We start from the raw sequence: 20978 nt of genomic DNA, 5'->3' as shown, positions 1-20978 counted from the left end.
ATATTGGAAACATAATTTTTTTGTTAGGACATTATAAGGGTTAAAATTTGACCTGCGATTTTTCATTTTTCCAACAAAATTTACAAAACTATTTTTTTAAGGACCACCTTACATTTAAAGTGAGTTTGGGGGGGTCTGTAAGGGGTTGGTGCTTTTACCACTTTAAACCCTCATGTTATTATACATGCATATATTTGTACCGATGTTTCTTAATTTCGTGTTACATGTGTAAACTTCATGTTATTGCACTATGTACAGTATATTACAGGGACAGTGCAGTCTGGGTTGTGGGCACTAGATGGGGGCATAGAGGTCACTACTGTAGAGTTAGTAAAATAAGAGTTAACTATAGGAGGGGTTAGTTGGGGAATAGCCAGCAAGGTCTTCCTGTATCTAGTCAGTCCGGGGTCTGACCCCTGTGTACTCCGGTGGGCTATATGCCCGAACTGCCTAACTACTCCGTAACATTAAAGGGTATTCCCAGCCATCCACTGGGGGTACTTAGAGAAGAACAAGGTACAGCAGAGCCAGCAGTAGAGAGGAAAAGAAGGAAGTAGTGGAAGATTGAAGGTCACCGTAAAAGTGTACGGGCAGGTCACTCCAGAATGTGGCAGATAGCCTCGTGGGCTGGATCTCTGATGTCCGGGGTGAAACGGACGGGAGAACGCTTCACCGTGGTAACGCTTGACAGGGAGAACACTGAGGTGTTGTGTGAGATGCTCCGTCCCGCGGAAACACTTAGTGACGCAAGAAAAACAGTGAAGGGAAAGATGAAGCAATGTGCCGTCTTTACTGTGATGAAAATGCTAGATAATACGTGGATGTGCTGTGTCCTGAAGTAAATAAATATGTTCAGTTAAGAGTTGCCCTGGACTGTGTATCTGTTGTTTGGGATCCAGGACCAGCTTCAAGTCAGCGCAGCAAAGAAGACGCTGACAGCACCATGAGTACCGATAGTAACATGCAAGAGAAAAGATACTGTTTTCCCTGTAGAGGGAGGCCAGGGTGTACAATGCCCGACAACCACAGCCACGACTACTGCCCTGACTGCCCTTTACAGGTCAATATGACAGAAAATACCCAATAGTGACACCATTCTAAAAACTACACCCCTCAAGGTGAGCAAAATCACATTCAAGAAGTTTATTAACCCTTCACGTGCTTCATGAGAACTAAAGCAATGTGGAAGGAAAAAAATTAACATTTTGCTTTTTTCACAAAAAATTTACTTTGGAACTAAACTTTTTTGCTTTCACAAGGGTAACAAGAGAAAATTTTCTACAAAATTTCTCCTGAGTACGCCAATACCCGATATGTGGGAGAAAGCCACTGTTTGGGTGAATGTAAGGGCTCAGAAGGGAGGGAGCACCGTTTGACTTTTTGAACGCAAAATTGGCTGGAATCAATGGCGGGCGCCATGTCGTGTTTGGAGACCCCTCATGTACCTAAACATTGGAAACCCACCAATTCTAACTCCAAACCTAACACAGCCCTAACCCCAACACACCCCTAACCCTAATCCAAACCCTAACCATAACCCTAATCACAACCCTAACCCCAACACCACCCTAACCCCAACACAACCCTAACCATAGCCCCAACCCCTAATCCTAGCCCAACCCTAAGCTTAGCCTAACCCTAGCTATAACCCCAACTATAACCCTAGCTATAACCCCAACTATAACCCTAACCCAACCCTAACTATAACCCCAACTATAACCTTAACCCTAGCCCCAACCCTAACCCTAGCAATAACCCCAACTATAAGCTCAACCATAACACAAGCACCAATGGAAAAAAAATAATTTTTTTTTATTTTATTATTTTTACCTAAGGGGTTGATAAAGGGGGGTTGGATTTACTATTTTTTTTTATTTTGAACACTGTGACTGGGTCTATCACAGTGATCAAAATGAACCAATAGGAGAAATCTCCTATAGTTGCGGGGTGCCGGCCAGCAGATCTTGGCGGGCGCACTGCCCGCCTTTTATTTCCTGGAAGAAGAAGGCGAGGGCCAGGAGACAGAGCGGGAGGGACCAGGGGACATCGCAGGTACCGGGGAGGCTCAGGGGACCCCATTTCACTCTCCTTTGATATACTATATCACCTCAGAGGAGAGAGAAATAAATGGGAAATCTGACTTTTTTTTTTTGCGGTCGCCATTACTCCATGAATAACAGTGATCGCAACATCGGGGTCAGTAAAAACCAACCCGAATCATGCTCTCTGGGGTCTCAGCTACCCCCGGTAGCCAAGACCTTGGAGAAATTCCGATACTGGAGGGAGCTATTCCCTTATTTCTCAGCGCTGTTAAAAAGCGGAGCTGAGGAATAAGTACCGTTAACTGCCGCCGTTAAAAGGCGTATCGGTGGTTGTTAAGGGGTTAGGATTCTGTCTCTCACAATTGAACTGTACCGACGATAATAATTACAGACCTTTCCATTCTTTGTAGGTGGGAAAACTTGCAAAATTAACTGTTTATCAAATACTCATTTTTCCCCATTGTATATACAGTATATCTATCTACACTGAAAAAAAGAGATTAGATATTTTCAAAAAACATTTGCTAACTTTTTAGCAAGGGGTGTCATTATGATTTTTGGCAGTTATGGTGTTTCATTTTTTATTCTTTATGATATTTACAGTACAGACTACTTATTATGTTTTGATAGATATGAATTTCATGGACACGGGATACCAGTTATAATTTTTTTTAAGGAGGGAAAAAGATTTGCAATTCAAATATACTTTTAGATTTTAAAAAACTTTTTTTTATGTTTTAGTCCCCTGAGGGGACTTGATCGCTTGTAATATACACTGAAATTCTAGTTTATTGCAATACGTATATATTTAAAATGACGTTCTCCTGGACTTCATAGCAGCACTAAGATGGCAGCAATGGGAGCCTTTAGTAGTCTCTTGACTACGATGACAACAGCATTTAAATGGTTAAACAGCATGATGCGTGTTCAATCTCTGATTTACCTGAATCTGATATATCATCCCAATATGGAGAGTCAAATTCATAATCTGCCTTCAGAATCTGTTCAAACAATTTTGAATCATTCTCATCATAGAAAGGTGGATATCCACAAAGTCTGAAAGAATTCACAGACATACAGTATTATTGCCATATCTTAATGTATTATCTTTTGTCATAAATTAACACATTATCATTAAACATCCATACACTGCGTCTCACTTTTCAGTTCAAGTCTTCTTTCGGCCCATTTTTTTTTGGAAAACTCATGTTTTATCTTCAGGAGTCCACCGCTCTATAGCCTAATGGCATTCTGTTTGTCAGTTGGGACCAGCATCATGGTTGTGCTGCTGGCCGGATTTATGCGCTGCCGCATTGGAGGAGCACGGTTGTGCTACAGCTGACCAATTTGTCCTTTCCAACAATCTGGCCAGTTTTACATTAGACTTTACAATCTGTATCTAAAATAGTTTGTAAGTACTGTGCATGCTCATCCACCTTTGCTAAACTGCGGAGGGGGTTGGTAACCTAGACAACTAGCATTAAGAAAAAAATTCAAAATTATTCCGTTCTTGAAAACAGAAGATGTTTCAAATAGGTAAATTGCAACGTTGCTTGTTGTTACCAGCGCTTTGAAATGTAAGAAAATCATGTCTTTAAACAATATGTCTTCAATGTATTATAATTGAAGTGGCGTGTGCCCAATACAGGGGTTTTCCACCAATTTATTATTTAAACCATGGCCTCGGTGTACTATCAAAATAATAAACATCACTTACTTGCCCATCAATTCCCTGCCATTCTTCCATATCAATGGTCGGGTCTCACATGGGTCTATTCACCTTCTCTTCCGGTGTTGTCGGCACCTGACCGCTGCAGCCAATCAAAGGCCCCAGCGGTGACGGTTTGGGGACCCCGGCAGCAGTAAGGTGGAGCAGTAGGGATCGATAGGTATGAGCTCTTTGTTATTTTGATAGTACACTTGGGCCATATGTTACATAAAAGGAGGCAGAAAACCATTTAGTAATAAAATAATGTACGCTTACATAAGATTCAGTGTAGTTGCATGCATATCTTTGAACACAATGTATACATTTAAGTTTGATTGACAAGTAATATTTGTAAGTACGGTTATTAAATAAAAGCCTGTATACACACTACTATAATCTAGCGGTGTAAAATATGGGGATACTTGGTGTCTACTATTTGACAAAGTAATGGGGACACTGTTATAAATGAGCAATCTGTATAAAACAGGCTTTTGTTATAAAATAACAGGAAATGGAATAACTTGTCTGTGTCTGACTAACATACTTTGCTATCAATGGTGTATTTGACAGATTGTACAGTAAACCAAGTAAAACTGTCTGGAGGTGATTATTATTCATTACGGACTGGCATTTCTGCAGTCACATATATACGGTATATTTTTGGGTTACACTGTGTGTAATCTGCTCAGTTATTTGTGCTATATATAGTCTGCTTATGTCCAGGAAAGGTTCACGTATCCATACAATACTGTATAGGTTTATAAATAATGCCGCCAAAGCTTAATAATGCCATACTGTTTAGTTACAGAGATATTGGAATCTTTGTGTTGTTCAGAGCTGACCATAGGAAGTGAAAGCGCAGTGGTTGTTACAATTAGTTTCCTGACCTCACAAAGTGACAGTCTCGGAGTGACAGCTAATGTGGCTACACTTCTTTTCATTCATTTTTTTTTTTTTACAAAAAGAGGCTGTGGTGGAAACCCAGACAAATGTCACTACCTCTGTAAGGAGATAAAGCAGAATTACCAAACTGATGTTGCTTTTACTTTTGATTTTTTTACATAATGCCATGTGTATGTTTTGGGTGGAAAAGCATGTCTGCAATATGAGGTAGGCCAACACATCTGACTTACCAACACCCGCCATGAATGTACGGTAAAGCTGGGAGGACTTTTATGTGGTGGTCACTCCATAAATGAGGGGGGCAAGGATGTGGGGACACACCATTGCAACTAGTGGGATCAGAAAGGAGTCCAAGTCCAGTATGTTAACCCTTTATGTGGCAGAGTGGCTTAGGGCCCCCCTGTCATTCTATTATTCCTATCTCTCACGAGCATTCATGTCAGCTGGGGGCCTAATGAAGGCCTCAGTATGTCACTATTCATGTTAAACCCTTAAAGGAAACTGTCAGCAAGTGTTTACTATGTAATCTAAGAGCAGCATGATGTAGGTGCAGAGACCATGATTCCAGTGATGTGTCACATACTGGGTTGCTTGTTGTAGTTTCAATAGCTGTAGTGTTTTATCAGCAGTAGATTATCACTAGAAGGCGATCTCTGCTGCCATGTAGTCCTCCTATAGACACGGCAGTCACTGTGACCGTACCTGTAGCACCAGCACTTTGTAGCAGTACAATTGGTTATGTTCTCATCCCATCCCAAGTTACAATGGATACCATGGTTTTAACATCTAAAGGTGCCGTCACACATAGCGACGCTACAACGATCCGAACAACGATACAACATGGCAGGGATCATTGGAGCATCGCTATGTGATCACTATTGAGATGTCAAACAGTCCAATCTACCCGACGACGGAGCAACGATCTGGCTTGCCGTAGCGACCTTTGTAACGATGTCGGCAGTCGTTGGGACCCTGTCACATTGCATGTTCCCTTGACGATTCTCAGCTCGATGAGGAATGTATCGTGTGACGCTGTATTTACACAGGCGGGGATTGCGTTCCCTTTTTTCATGCCCTCTCTGCTCTGATTGGTGGTCGCTACCGCGTCCTGATTGGCGGCCTTGCATTTAAAAGAAGGTGACATACTAGCGCTTCATTTCACTGTTCCTGACCATGTGAGTCTTTTGGCTAGCAGAACCTAGTAGCGATCAGCGGGTGTCCTAGTTGCATTCACCGGCTGTCCTAGTTGCATTCACCGGCTGTCCTAGTAGCGTTCACCGGCTGTGATTCCAGATTGATTTACCCAGAAGCCTACTCAGTGTTGACAGTATGTATCTTTGGGGTCTACTTTGATCTGCTTGAGGGAGGGCTTTGGTTTATTTGACTCTTGTATGGTCAGCTATTTTAGTTTGTCAAAGCACGTAACTGGCAAGCCCGTTGTTAATAGGATGGTATGCAATTTTGCATCACACGTACCTTGTTGTGTTTTTTTTTTTTAACCTTTTATAATATTTCTACTTTATTTTTTGCAGTTTGCTCCACCATGAACAAGGCACAGTGTTTGGTTGTGGTGGCTGCCTTGTTGGCTGAGGAAGCTCACCGTCGTGATGAAGCCCTGATCCTGGAGAGGCGTTCCAAAAGAAAACGTCACCTGTGGACCAGAGAGTGGCTGCAGAGGAGGTCCCAATTGTCACACATGCAGCTAGTAAGAGAGTTGCAGGACAAAAATCCACACGATTTCCGGAACTATCTGCGGATGTCAGAGGAATCGTTCATCTATTTACTGGAGCGAATTACTCCACTTATTGAACGGAGGGATACAAAAATGCGTGCTGCCATCCCGGCAGATGAAAGATTGGCAGTCACACTGAGATTCCTGGTCACTGGACGCTCACTTCAGGACCTGCATTTTTCTGCCGCTATTTCAAGGCCCCTCCTGAGTGTTCTTATTCCGGAGACATGCAGAGCAATTTTCCAATGTCTACGCAGCTTCATGGATTTTCCAGAAACGGAGGAGGATTGGAAAAAGATTGCCTCCGATTTTGAGGAACTTTGGCAGTTTCCTAATTGTGGTGGTGCTTTGGACGGCAAACATGTCCGCATCACCCAACCGCCGAACAGCGGGTCATACTTCTTCAATTACAAGGGCTATTTTAGTATCATCCTGATGGCCCTTGTAAATACCAACTATGAATTTATTTATGTGGACGTCGGCATGAACGGAAGAGTTTCCGATGGGGGAGTTTTGGAGCATACCCATTTTGGAGAACGTTTATTTGGCTCTGACCTTCAGTTGCCTCCAAACTCCAACACCCGAGGAAACATGAACTTTGTTTTTGTCGGCGACGAGGCCTTTCCGCTTCATCCACATTTGCTTAAACCGTTCCCCCAAAAAACTCTAACGGCAGAAAGACGTATTTTCAACTACCGCTTGTCAAGGGCACATCGGGTGGTTGAAAATGCCTTTGGGATCATGGCCAATCGATTCCGTGTATTGCACACCCCCATAAACATGAAGTTGGACTCAATTGACTCTGTGGTGATGGCCTGCTGTGTGCTCCATAACTTTCTCCGGCGGCGAGATTCCAGTTCGTACTGCCCGCCTGGGTTCATGGACTCAGTGGACGTAACAAATAGCGAAGTGCAGCTGGGGGAATGGCGTTCGACCGCACCCGCAATAGCAGGCCTTCGACCTTTAGGACAGCGTCTTCCTTGGAAGTTCTTGGTCTCGTGGGAAGCCGAGTAGGTCATAGTACCACAACGAGGGCACATAAACCTCATCTGTGCCGGGACCCGACTTCCTCGACTTCTCCACCTTGTTCAGCTCCTTTTTATAAACGGTGCGGAGAGACTGGATTTTTTTCCTAACAAGAGTTTCGTCCACCTTCTCGCTCGGGTTATGACGCTTGAAGAGGCAAATCATTTTCTCATAAGCCTCCCTTTTTTTGATCCTATTACTGTAGTCGGCGGACTTTATTTTCCAAAGACATGGTAGAGACCGATACAGCTCAATCATCTCCCGAACGAACTCCTCACTATTGTAAGATATCTGTAAAGAGAAAAAAAGGTTAACATACTACGAACATGAATGGAACTTTGTAAAAAGTATACCACGAAAACAAAAAAAAATGTACAGTAAAATACAGGGTGTTGGGTGTGTTCACTTCATACACCCTAAAATGGCTGTCCATGCATGACCCTTTGTTCACAAAGAAAGATAAAAAAAAGACACCCTCCCACCAGAGCAACTGTAGCACAAATTTAAAAAGAGTTAAAAAATCAAGAAAAAAAAATGTGGAAACGCTGTTGAGACCCCAAATATACCTACCATAAACTGGCAATAGAAGCAATGCTGAATTCAGATGGAAAAGCAGATGAGACAATGTGGAGTCGCAGCCGTTGAACGCAAATAGGATCTGAACTAGGACACACCTGGGTCAGGAACAAAGAACTGAAGCGCTATTGTGTTACCTTCTTTTAAAAGAAAGCCCGCCAATCAGGACGCTGTAGTGACCACCAATCGGAGCAGAGGGAGGCGTGGAAACGGGAACGCAAATCCACGCCTTTGTCTTGCTTGTGAGTCGCTAACGAGGTCGTTGGGCTAGGTGTCAAACGTGACGATACAAGCTACGCTGCGGGACATGAGCGATCAAAAAAATGTCCAGACATTTTGGGTACGATCAGCGATACCCGGCAGGGGGGCCGGTCGCTGGTCACTGTCAAACTGAGCGATCTCGCTGGTGAGATCGCTATTACGTCACAATACTTGTGACTCAGCAGTGATCTCGCTTAGTGTGACGGGGCCTTAATTATATATTGATTATGTGTTTGCCTATATATTCTGTTAATTTAATAAAAATTGCTATAGTTTTTATATGGCCGGTTTACTCCACTTTTTTGGTATTTCAGTCTTTTTACTCCAGTTTTTTAGTATTTCAGTCTTAGTTTTGGAGTGTTCATAACTGATATCCTTGCTGGCCCTGATACTGATAGGCATAGGGCCCTATTCACATGGCATTCTGTTCTACAGATATTATTTCAATGTACTTACAGAATATATGCAATAACACCAATGGACCAACAGTCTACTGCTTTGCTGTAGGGTTTCTGGGCAAGGACTTCTGGAGCTGAAAACATAAGACATCATGGAGTAGTTACATTTATAGACAAAACAGCTGTACACATATGCAACTCATGCACAAAGAACTGGATTCCATAGGCGAGATTATGGTTACATTCCCTGAGCTTTGGGTGCGTTTTTCAAGCTACGTCTAACACTAGTGTCTGGCCTCACAAGTGCTTATTTGGATGAAAGAGCAAATAATCCCACAGACACACTCCAAAATCTTGTAGAAAACCTTCCCAGAAGAGTGGAAGCTGCTACGTTGCTAAAAGGAGACAAGCTCCATACTATGGATTTCTGATATTTATAATTGGATGCCACAAAAAACCCTGTAGGTATAAAGTGTAGTCCACATTTTGTATCTAGATGCACTGTAATTTCGACTAAACCACAAAGACAACCTAAAGTCACAAGACAAAAATCACTGAGCTGGACCCAATTTTATAGGAAAATTCACATATATACAGCTGTAATCTTTTTCGTTGTCTGTGGCAAAATTCTGAGATGCAGTGTACTCAACATACATAAAATGCCACGAAAATGAACTGTCTGTGACCTGAGGTTTCTTCTTGTGCTTGTCACAGACACTTACATTATGCCAAGTCTTAGCCGGAAGAGCCTTTCCAATGTCCTTACTGTGTGGCAAGAATTAATTTGACCCATTTACATAGATCACATCTTAATAGATGAAGACTTTATGGAATAAATGTGCAACATAGAAACGTTACATGTCATTTATGCTTAAACGTGATAACCTAGTCTAAGGCCGGGGTCAGACTTACGAGTACAATGTGAGAAACTCGCGCGCGAGTTTGTCAAATTGTACTCGCAAGTCTGACCCCAGAATAAGTGTATATTCCCACGGTTCCCATGTTTTTATCCAGATTTTTATTTTCTAGCCTACTCTGTGTTGAATACTATTAATTATTTGTGCATTCGTGGAGTAGAAGTTTCACAAAAGATGGCGAGCCACAATTTGAAGATTGCAACTTTCTACCTATACACTTACTATTAGATTAGTGCACTGTACTATTGGAGAGCACCGGCCGTCAATTTAACGCTTGCTACATTTGAATTTTTATCTACATGTCAACAGAAAAATGTGTCACTTACCAACATACCCCGGTGTTCCACAGGCTGTGGACATCACATCTCCTTTACCTTCCATCTTAGACAGACCAAAATCACTTATCATAATTTTTGACGCTCCTTCTTGACTAAAGTATAATAGATTTTCAGGCTAAAGAGAAAAAAAATAGGACATGGCTGTTTTAGCACAAATATTATTAGCTTGGCTTTTTAAAGAAGGACTGGGGAAAGATGGTTAAAGAAGTGCTCCCATCAAAGTTTTTATCTTAATATATTGCATTCATTACATTACAATGAACGATAATATAACACAACACATAAGGCCTTTTGCTTTTAAATATTGTTCACAAATTTGTGTAAATCTGTGTTAAGCGCTGATTTTGTAACGCCACAGCGATCTTACATCGAGCATGATCAGTGATACGCGGCAGGGGGGACGGTCGCGACGCGACGCTCGATCGGCCTGGTCCATTTTTTGAGTGCTGGTCTCCCGCTGGCCAGCAGGCATCGCTGCATGCAGCAGCAAGAGAGACCAGCGATCAGCGACGCTGGACGCTGGTTTCTAATGTAAACATCGGGTATCCAGGAGTCGGGCTCCTGGATACCCGCTGTTTACCTTGTAAACCGGCGTACACGCTGATTTCAAAGGTAAACATCAGGTATCCAGAAGTCGTGCGGCTCTTAGATACCTAATGTCTACCTTGGAAACCAGCGTGTACTCCGGTTTCCAAGGTAAACAGCGGGTATCCAGGAGCCCGACTCCTGGATACCCGATGTTTACATTAGAAACCAGCATCCAGCGTTGCTGGTCCTGATCGCTGGAGGGGCTCTTTTGTGACAGCTCACCAGCGATCAGCCTAACGATGTCCCAGCGATCCCATCCATGTCGGATCGTTGGTCGAATCGATGGGACATCGTTCTGTGTAACGGGGCCTTATGTGAGCTGTTCTCCTCTGCTGAGATAATCCACCCACGTCATAGTATATCAAGATGCTGATTAGACGGCATGATCATTACCCAGGAGTGCCTTAGGGAGACCACAATGAAAGGTCACTCTAAAATGTGCAGTTTTATCACACAGCACAATGCCACAGATGTCGCAACTTTTAATGGAGTGTGAAATTGGCATGGTGACTGCAGGAATGTCCACCAGAGCTGAATTGCATAGATGACCATTCAGAAAAATGGCCTCCATACACATTTACCATGCAACACACACAGTAAGGGGTTATTGTTTAGCCGGTTGTAGCCTATTCACTGGAGGTGTCGGCTGATTTAATCTAAAAGTGGTTGTGTTTGACAGGACAACCCCTTAAGAATTTAAGTAGAATCAGATTTCTATGCTTTATCCGCTGTATAGTCGGATCAGTTGGGTTGTCCAGCAACTTGGACCCTCATCGATCTGGAGACGTTCTAATTCTCTTTCCAGAAAAGTCGCTGTACCTGTATGTTTCATGTGAAATCTTACCTTTAAGTCTCTATGTACAATTCCAAGTCTGTGAAGATAGAACACAGCATCTAACACCTGTCGGATGAGAGTGCTTGCATCTTTCTCTGTATAAAACCCTTTTTCAACTATTCGGTCAAACAGCTCTCCACCGGACACTCTGAAAGAGAAGGGTTAAACAGTTAACGGCCTGCTGTACTAAATTATCATTCTGAATCAATACCAGAGGAGTCTAAATGCTACATAATTTATAGATGTTTACAGCCTTCCTCTGTTGGCCTTAGAAACAAATTACTGTAAGTCTTAGCTCCTGAGTTTTAATTAAAGCTTTACTTCACTGTAATAACTAGATATCTACTACCAATAACTTGACTAACATCTCAAAATAGAAAAGCATATCATGAGTCTAGAGGTAAGAGATATGAACAATTAATAAGATTAAAACGTGTTTAGCAGTTAATTAGTTGGAAGTTAAGGATCACGGGGACCCATTTCAGATGATCTGCTAACACATAACACTGTTAGAATAGCTATGTCGTAAACCCATATATTTTATCCCTTACTTAACATTCACGGCTCAAATTCAGGGGCGGACCTACCGCCAGTGCAGTCCGTTCATTGAATGGGGGCTCTGGAGGAGAGGGGGCCCCTCCAGCCTCGCATGGCTAATTCATGGCTCCAACCGTCCCGATTCCCACGGGACAGCCTGCAATGATGTGGCTGGGCTGTGTGTGTTCTGTCACTGTGCGCAGAGGACCTGTGAGAGGGGAGGAGTCAGGGGTCACATGATCAGGGGTCGTCTATGTGGCTCGGCTGTGTGTGTTCTGTGCGCACAAGACCTGTGAGAGGGGAGGAGTCAGGGGTCACATGATCAGAGGCCGTGTCTGCCTCTGAGTCTGCAGGACTCTGTATACTGTGCTGCTTGAGGTAAAGTTTCTGTGTGGGGTCAGGAGGTTTTTACAGTGTGGATGTAGCAGAGCCGTGTGTGTTTGAGGTGTACAGAGTAGAGCCGTGTGTGTATGAGGTGTACAGAGCGGAGCTGTGTGTGTACGAGGTGTACGGAGCAGAGCCGCATGTGTACGAGGTGTACGGAGCCGTGTGTGTACGAGGTGTACGGAGCGGAGCCGCGCGTGTACGAGGCGTACGGATCGGAGCCGAGCATGTACGAGATGTATGGAGTGGAGCCGTGCGTGTACGAGGCGTATGGAGTGGATCCGCGCGTGTACGAGGCGTACAGAGCTGCGCGTGTACAGGGCGTACGGTGCGGAGCCGCACGTGTACGGGGCATACGGAGCAGAGCCGTGTGTGAAATGAGGTAATTTCATAAGGAGATTGTGACGGAACCAGGAATGCTTCAGATCCATAACCATGTCCTCCTTGGACAGCAGGATTGCCTTGGAATCAGGGATGCCGGCCATGTGACCGGATCATGATATGTCCTGCACTGGGAGGCTCAGGTGGGCATTAAAATGGGAGCCGGGCTGCTATAGTATCTTTATAGAATCTTTCTTTCATTCTCTCTGTTTCTTTCTCATTCTCTGTTCTGTCTTTCCCTCTGTCTTTCTTTCTCTCTCTGTTCTTTCTTTTGCTCTCTAATCTTTCTTTTTTCTTTTTCTCTCTGTTCTTTCTTTCCCCTCTTTTTTCTTCTCTTTCTTTCTTTCTCTCTGTTCTTTCTTTCCCCTCTTTCTTTCTCTCTGTTCTTTCTTTACTTCTTTCTTTGGCTCTCTCTGTTCTTTCTCTGTCTCTCTCTGTTCTTTCTTTCCCCTTTCTTTCTCTCTATCTCTCTGTTCTTTCTTTCTTTTCCCTCTTTCTTTCTCTCTGTTCTTTCTGTCATTTTTTTCTCTTTCTTTCTCTCTATCTGTTCTTTCTTCCCCTCTTTCTTTCTCTCTATCGCTCTGTTCTTTCTTTCCCCTCTTTCTTTCTTTTTCTCTTTCTTTCTCTCTCTCTATTCTTTCTTTCCCCTTTCTTTCGCTCTTCCTCTGTTCTTTTTTTCTGTCCCCTATTTCTTTCTCTCTGTTCTTTCTTTCCCCTCTTTCTTTCTCCCTCTCTGTTCTCTCTCTCCTTTCTTTTTTCTTTCCCCTCTTTCTTTCTCTCTGTTCTTTCTTTCCCCTCTTTCTTTCTCCCTCTCTGTTCTCGCTCTCTTTATTTTTTCTTTCCCCTCTTTCTTTCTCTCTGTTCTTTCTTTCTCTCTCTGTTCTTTTTTTCTGTCCCCACTTTCTTTCTCTCTGTGTTCTTTCTCTTTCTCTGTTCTTTCTTTATTTCCCCCCTTTATTTTTCTCGGTTCTTTCTTTCCCCTTTCTCTCTCTCTGTTCTTTCTTTCGCTCTCAGTTCTTTCTTTCCCCTATTTTCTTTCTCTCTCTGTTCTTTCTTTCCCCTCTTTCTCTCTGTTCTTTCTTTCTCTTTCTATTATTCTCTCTGTTCTCTCACTCGCTCTCCTTTCTTTTTTTCTCTCTCTATTTTCTTTTTTCTCTGTTTTCTTTCTTTTCCTTAGTACCAGTCAGTGTGCCCACAGTACCAGCCACTGTGCCCATAATGCCAGCCACTATGCCCCTAATAGCAGTCAGTGTGATCAGCAGTGCTAAATGGGTGCAGCTGGGCGTGGACATGGGTGTGACTAGTCACAAAATGGGTGTGGTCGTGGGCATGGCCTAAAACTTGCGGCGGCGCGCATCGCGCAATGCAGCCTTTGTCCCTCTTTCTCTTCAAAAGTTGGGAAGTATGCTAATTATTTACCTATTCAAATTTACCATGTGGAGCGCTGCGGAGCCGAGGCGCAAGGAGGAGAGCAGCGCTGCGGGAGGCGCGCAGGAGCGGGTCCTGAGAGTGCGAGCGCCGGTGCAGAGGAGCCTGCCCTGAGGTGATATCAGCGTCAGTGCTCTGCTGCGCTGCCACTATGGGGGAGGAGGAGACAGACTGTCACTCACTGTGCATGTGGCGCCGGCCAGACGGTGGCTGCAGCCACAGCGCCAGTGGCTGCAGCCACAGCGCCAGTGTGTGTCTGTGAAGTCACTGTGTGCCGTGCCCCATAACTAAATGCTGCAGCTCAGGAATGTGCGGACAGTGGATGGATCTTCTTGGTCTGGCCTGCCCTGCCTGCTCCAGGTAAGAGTACCAGAGCTGAGCAGGACTGAGGGACTGGGACCGAGGCAGGCATGATTTTGGGGGGCTCCTGGGGGAGAACTGAAGCATGGCAGGCATGATTTTTGGGGGGCTCCGTCCTGGGGGAGAACTGAAGCATGGCCTGGCTGCTCATGAATGGGGGGGCCCCTGGCCTAGGGAGAAGCATGGCCTTTGCTGCTCATGAATGGGGGGCCCCTGGGGAGAAGCATGGCTGCTCATGGATGGGGGTGCCCCGTGGGGGAGATGCTTGGCTGCTCATGCTTGGGGTGGCTCATAGGGGTAGAAGAAACATGAATCGGGTGGCCCACATAGGGGGAGAAGCAGCATAAACTGGGGGGGCCACATAGGGCGAGAAGTACTATGCCAAAAGTAGACAGCATATGGGGGAGAGCATTATGAAACAAAGGGAAACGGGGGTGCCTATATATATCACCTGGAGGCTGTCTTGGGCTATATATGTTATTTAGAGGCTATGCTGGGCAGTATATATTACCTGGAGGCTGTGGTGGGCTGTATAAATTATCTGAAGGATGTGCTTGGCTGTATATATTAACTGGAGGCTGTGCTGGGCTGTATATATTACCTGGAGTGGAGGCTATGCTGGGTTGTATATATCACCTGGAGGCTGTGGTGGGCTGTATATATTACCTGAAGGCTGTTCTGGGCTGTATATATTACCTGGAGTCTGTGCTGGGTGCTGTATATATTACCTGAAGGCTATTGCTGGACTGTATATGTTATTTGGATGCTGTGCTGGGCTGTATATATTAACTGAAGGCTATGCTGGGCTGTATACCATATTTTATTTGGAGGCTATGCTGGGCTATATATATTAACAACTAGAGGCAATGCTGGGCTAGTGGGCTATATATGTTATTTGGAGGCTGTGCTGGCCTGTATATATAATTTGGAGGCTGCAACTGGCAAATAATAAATACAGCCCAGCAGCACCCTACAGATATATCCAGCCCTGCATAGCCTTAATATTAGATAACAACAAATAACAAATAACTTTGTTGCCCTATGAAGAGCGGGGTGGGGCCCCGAAAAATTTCTTGCACAGGGGCCCACTACAGTCTGTGTCCGCCCCTGCTCAAATTTATAGGTTTCATGCAGGAGCGGACATACCATTGGTGCACAGAGGCCCAAGAGACAAGGGTGGGGGACATTGATGACCAAAGCAAGTGGAGTTGTGCTTAATGATGATCTATTAGACAGCCCATGTTCTGGTCTTGCACCGGGGCCCTCTTCTGTCTGTGTCCTCTCCTGGTTACATGTTACAAGCATGCTAACGTCAGGCATAAATAATGGAGGTAAGCCCTAATTTCCCAACAGTGGATCTCCTACTGTAGAAGCGGATCTCTGAGCAGTTAATAAGCATGGCTACTACAGGACAAAAGATTATGAAGGTAATAGTGTTTCAGTGTGTGGTCTAGAGCAGGGGTCCCCAACCGCCGGTCCGCGGCCCAGCACCGGGCCGCTGCAGTGCCCTTGCCGGTCCGCGGACACAAGGTGAGCCAGGGGCGGTCAGTGGCATAGCGGGGGCTGGGGCGGCGCGCAGCAGCTCTTAGCGGCGGGCAGGGAGCGATCAAGCAGCTCCGCTGCCTGCAAGAGGGAATAGCAGGAGCGGAGCTGCAAGGACCCGTCCACTGCGTCCAGCTTCCTGCCCGCCGCCCGCGCTTCCTGTCTCTGACTGACACAGAGAGGAGAGCGCGGCTGCTGTGTCAGTGCGAGGAAGCGCGGGCGGCGGACAGGTGAGAGGTGAGAGGTGGTGTCTGTGTGTATAATGTGTGTGTGTGTACATGTATGTCTGTGTGTGTGTGTGTGTGTGTGTGTATGTATCTCTGTGTGTGTGTGTTGGTCTGTGTTTGTGTAGCCTGGCCTTGGAGGAGATGGGTGTGTGTGTGTGTGTGTGTGTGTACATGTATGTGTATGTGTGTTGGTCTGTGTTTGTGTAGCCTGGCCCTGGAGGAGATGGGGACATGAGGGGAATGATGGGGTGAAGGCAATGATGGAGAGACAGCAGTGATGGGGAGAAGGGAGTGATGGGGTGAAGGCAATGATGGGGAGAGGGGAGTGATGGGGTGAAGGCAATGATGGGGATACGGCAGTGATGGGGAGAGGGGAGTGATGGGGTGAAGGCAATGATGGGGAGAGGGGAGTGATGGGGTGAAGGCAATGATGGGGAGACGGCAGTGATGGGGAGAGGGGAGTGATGGTGTGAAGGCAATGATGGGGAGAGGGGAGTGATGGGGTGAAGGCAATGATGGGGAGACGGCAGTGATGGGGTGAAGGCAATGATGGGGAGAAGGGAGTGATGGGGTGAAGGCAATGATGGGGAGAAGGGAGTGATGGGGTGAAGGCAATGATGGGGAGAAGGGAGTGATGGGGTGAAGGCAATGATGGGGAGAAGGGAGTGATGGGGAGAGGGGAGTGATGGTGTGAAGGCAATGATGGGGAGAGGGGAGTGATGGGGTGAAGGCAATGATGGGGAGACGGCAGTGATGGGGAGAGGGGAGTGATGGTGTGAAGGCAATGATGGGGAGAGGGGAGTGATGGGGTGAAGGCAATGATGGGGAGACGGCAGTGATGGGGTGAAGGCAATGATGGGGAGAAGGGAGTGATGGGGTGAAGGCAATGATGGGGAGAAGGGAGTGATGGGGTGAAGGCAATGATGGGGAGAAGGGAGTGATGGGGTGAAGGCAATGATGGGGAGAAGGGAGTGATGGGGTGAAGGCAATGATGGGAGAGGGGAGTGATGGGGTGAAGGCAATGAAGGGGAGACAGCAGTGATGGGGTGAAGGCAATGATGGGAGAAGGGAGTGATGGGGTGAAGGCAATGAAGGGGAGACAGCAGTGATGGGGTGAAGGCAATGATGGGGAGAAGGGAGTGATGGGGTGAAGGCAATGATGGGGAGAGGGGAGTGATGGGGTGAAGGCAATGATGGAGAGACGGCAGTGATGGGGTGAAGGCAATGATGGGGAGAAGGGAGTGATGGGGTGAAAGCAATGATGGGGAGAAGGGAGTGATGGGGTGAAGGCAATGATGGAGAGGGCAGTGATGGGGTGAAGGCAATGATGGAGAGACGGCAGTGATGGGGTGAAGGCAATGATGGAGAGACGGCAGTGATGGGGTGAAGGCAATGATGGGGAGACAGCAGTGATGGGGTGAAGGCAATGATGGGGAGACAGCAGTGATGGGGTGAAGGCAATGATGGGGAGACAGCAGTGATGGGGTGAAGGCAATGATGGGGAGACAGCAGTGATGGGGTGAAGGCAATGATGGAGAGACGGCAGTGATGGGGTGAAGGCAATGATGGAGAGATGGCAGTGATGGGGTGAAGGCAATGATGGGGAGAGGGGAATGATGGGGTGAAGGCAATGATGGGGAGACAGCAGTGATGGGGAGAAGGGAGTGATGGGGTGAAGGCAATGATGGGGAGAAGGGGGTGATGGAGCACTTATTCAAAACCTATGGTGAGTTGAGTCACATTATAAATGTTATTTAATTATAAGTATGCACTGCTACACTACAACCGTGTCCATAGCCCCGCCCCCTTATGACCAAAGCCCCGCCCCTGCCACACCTCCATCCCCGCCCTGCCGGGCCATGGAAGAATGGTCTTGCTTGAAACCAGTCCCCGGTGCAAAAAAGGTTGGGGACCACTGGTCTAGAGCAGTTGTAGTGCCCAGGAGGTGTGTGAGATCAGGATTACTATACGTTCCAGCTAAGCTGGAAGTGCCACAGAGTGCAAGAGTGAAAGCAATTCCCCACATAGCAATAATGTAGGCAGAGGAGGAGTGGAAGTGGCCTGGTGGTCCTGGGGCAGAGTGTTGATAGAAACTGATATGTGGCTGCTTATTGCACTTGAAACTGCAAGGAAATTACACAACTCTAGCTCCTGGAGTGCTCCCAAGTTTCCCTAAATGCTGCTCCTGATCTCACCAGCATGTACCCATTTGTTAACAAGAAGAGCTTCTGGCCACGTCAGTATCTCATTAGTTGTATTACATTTCTAATCATGCCTAGCCCTAGCTTCTCAGTCAGCACTATCTATGCCTTGTCCTCTCTTTATAATCCCACCTACTCCACTACCAGGGTACATCTTGTTGCTCGCACGTCTGAAAAATGAACCTGCCTGCAAGCACAATGAAAGCGAGACTTTGCGCATGCGCCAAGGAAGAACTGATTCTTCACAGCCGTATTCTGGATTGAAATTAAATGCAATGTGTGTAATGATTGCGGTTGCAGAGAGTGCAAATGCAACCGGGATCGTAAGGGTGGGGTGCTACAGAAGAAGATGCCACAAGCCGTGGGAGCAGGGGAAGGTGAGAATAATGGTTTTTGTCTTTTTTAAAGTGTGCTGGAGAAGAATGGAAGGGGCCCAAAATGGGGACATTATACCAGAATGGGGTCAATATAACAGGACAGTGATATTATACCAGAATGGGGGGCATTATACCAGGATGTGCACATTATACCAGGATGGGGATATCATGCCAGGATGGAATGGGGGGCATTATACCAGAATGGGTGACATTATACCAGTATGGGTGACATTATACAAGTATGGGGACATTATACCAGGAAGGGACTGAGGATGGGGGAAAATGTTATAGCATGGGGCCTAGGATTGGGCATTATTACTGGTGGAAGCCAGGATTGGGACATTATTACTGGATGGGGTCCAGAATGGGGGATATTATTAAAAGAAAGAGCCAGGACCGGGAGAAATGATTATATTGGTGGCAAACACGTATGTCTTAATAGGATCTAGGATGCTACAAGGGCCCATACATTTGACCAACATGCAGGTGGGGGCCCATATCCATATTATGAGTTAAAATGGATTCTAGTTATGCATTGGTAGGAAGCATGAAACACTGCCAGGAGTCACTCATTAATGTTACTAATGCTTTCTTTCAATTGTTGGTTCTTTGATTATGGCAAACTAACAAAATGGGGGCATATACTGTATGTATCATCTCTACTTTTATTTTCGAAAACAATTTTAGAATGTCCAGCAGCAAAATGTAAAAAGAAGACTTTTATAGTAACTCCATAAAGCTAGGATAGTGGGAACACAGAAAAACATAATATAAATATTAAGGCAGATCAATTCTTATATTGGTTTATTTGGATTTGATACATACATGTAATTACATTATAATAGGTTTTAATTTGGAGACATTGAGGTTATTTGACATTGTACTTGGATGCTATAAATCTATATTTTTACTTTGTATGATGGTAATTGTACTAATGTGTCATCTTTCCAGTATTCTAATAAGCAAGCGCATAATAAGCCTTACTTATGTTCACGACTATTTAGATAAAGAATGCAGCAGAAACATCCTCCATCTGTTGGTAAGAGGTTTCAGGACTGTGGACAAGTACAACCATCTGTATACACGTGTAGAGACATCTGGTGGCCAAAATGCTTTGTTATTACAATGTTCGCTGGGAAAATTATGAAAATTTCCTTGTTAAAAACTTCTACTCTTGGAGGTCTTCTGAAAAGCAGGTATGAAATGCCAGCGCAGAGAAGGAGCAAATATTCTTTATCTGTGAGATGAATTTTTGATATCATAATTCAATTTTCATAAAGTACCATAGTTGTCCCCTATTTTAAAAGTTACACATAATGGGCTCGTCATGGTGTAAGGAACAAAAAAAATCTACTAATTTCCTGAATCATTGCTATTTCTTTGCACAGTGCTGGTCTCTCAGTATTAACATCTGGTAGGGGGCATCCTATGACCACTGCAGCCAATCAGCGGATGCTGATCTGCTGCAGCCTTTGTATTTTGTCCAATCAGGAACAGATGCTTCCTCTTGTTTGAATTAAATGTTAAGGCTCCAGTCAATCAGTGGTCGCTAATTGGATGCAGTGGTCACATGATGTCCTCAGACAAATGTTGTTGACAGGAGACCGGTAGAGTAAACAGCATTTAGTGTGGAAGAGCGGGGCCAGTATGGGAGGCAAGTATAGCTTTTATATATTTACTAAACCATGTTAAATCTATTAGGTTTAACTAAATAAAGACAAATAAATATTTTTTTAGGTAAAAATTCAATGTCATATACCAGTATTCAATTAATATGCTAAAGACCCAATATTACCATCGGATGAAGCCTTTGTGGCGAAGTTATGGGTCACTTGGAGCATACCGTCTGTCAAAAATAACAGCAGTGGGGGGAAATTGTGCAGATCCCTCAACTATTGTCACAGATGACACCGGAGAGATCACACAGATCCCACCGCTGCCACCAGTAGTCAAGGAAATGCAACTTTGTTGCCTCCAATCGTCAGGACAATAATGCAATTGAATGATGAGTGATGGATGAGGCTGCAGCTGCTTCCACTACTAGGCCGATTATTGGGGAACTCACTTTGAGCGCATATGGTATATAAACCTCTGATTCCAGAGCATAGAATCTATATACTGTATATATACTGTATGTGTATATATATATATATATATATATATATATCCCGGTAAGGTCACCGACAGCTCCACAATAATAAAAAAAGAACCACTAGC

General features: G+C 45.0%; 1 protein-coding gene across 3 annotated transcripts in view; it reads right to left on the bottom strand.

Annotated features, from left to right (window-relative positions):
• CAMK1D (calcium/calmodulin dependent protein kinase ID) overlaps nucleotides 1-20978 on the bottom strand; it is a 371674-nt gene that overhangs the window by 33744 nt on the left and 316952 nt on the right. For all 3 annotated transcript variants that reach the window (XR_012221357.1, XM_073551254.1, XM_073551255.1), the window contains exons 4-7: nucleotides 11334-11472; nucleotides 9890-10016; nucleotides 8705-8780; nucleotides 2986-3098 (exon numbers count right to left, since the gene is read on the bottom strand). Coding sequence is in view for 2 of the 3 variants with exons in the window: in XM_073551254.1 (XP_073407355.1) it covers nucleotides 2986-3098; nucleotides 8705-8780; nucleotides 9890-10016; nucleotides 11334-11472 (455 nt within the window). In the remaining variant the exon portion in view is untranslated. The remainder of the gene's footprint in view (nucleotides 1-2985; nucleotides 3099-8704; nucleotides 8781-9889; nucleotides 10017-11333; nucleotides 11473-20978) is intronic.

Source organism: Dendrobates tinctorius, unplaced genomic scaffold (assembly GCF_039654945.1).
Source record: "Dendrobates tinctorius isolate UK_male_01 unplaced genomic scaffold, ASM3965494v1 ptg000174l, whole genome shotgun sequence".
Taxonomy (NCBI): domain Eukaryota; kingdom Metazoa; phylum Chordata; class Amphibia; order Anura; family Dendrobatidae; genus Dendrobates; species Dendrobates tinctorius.
This window is presented reverse-complemented; position numbering and strand designations above follow the sequence as displayed.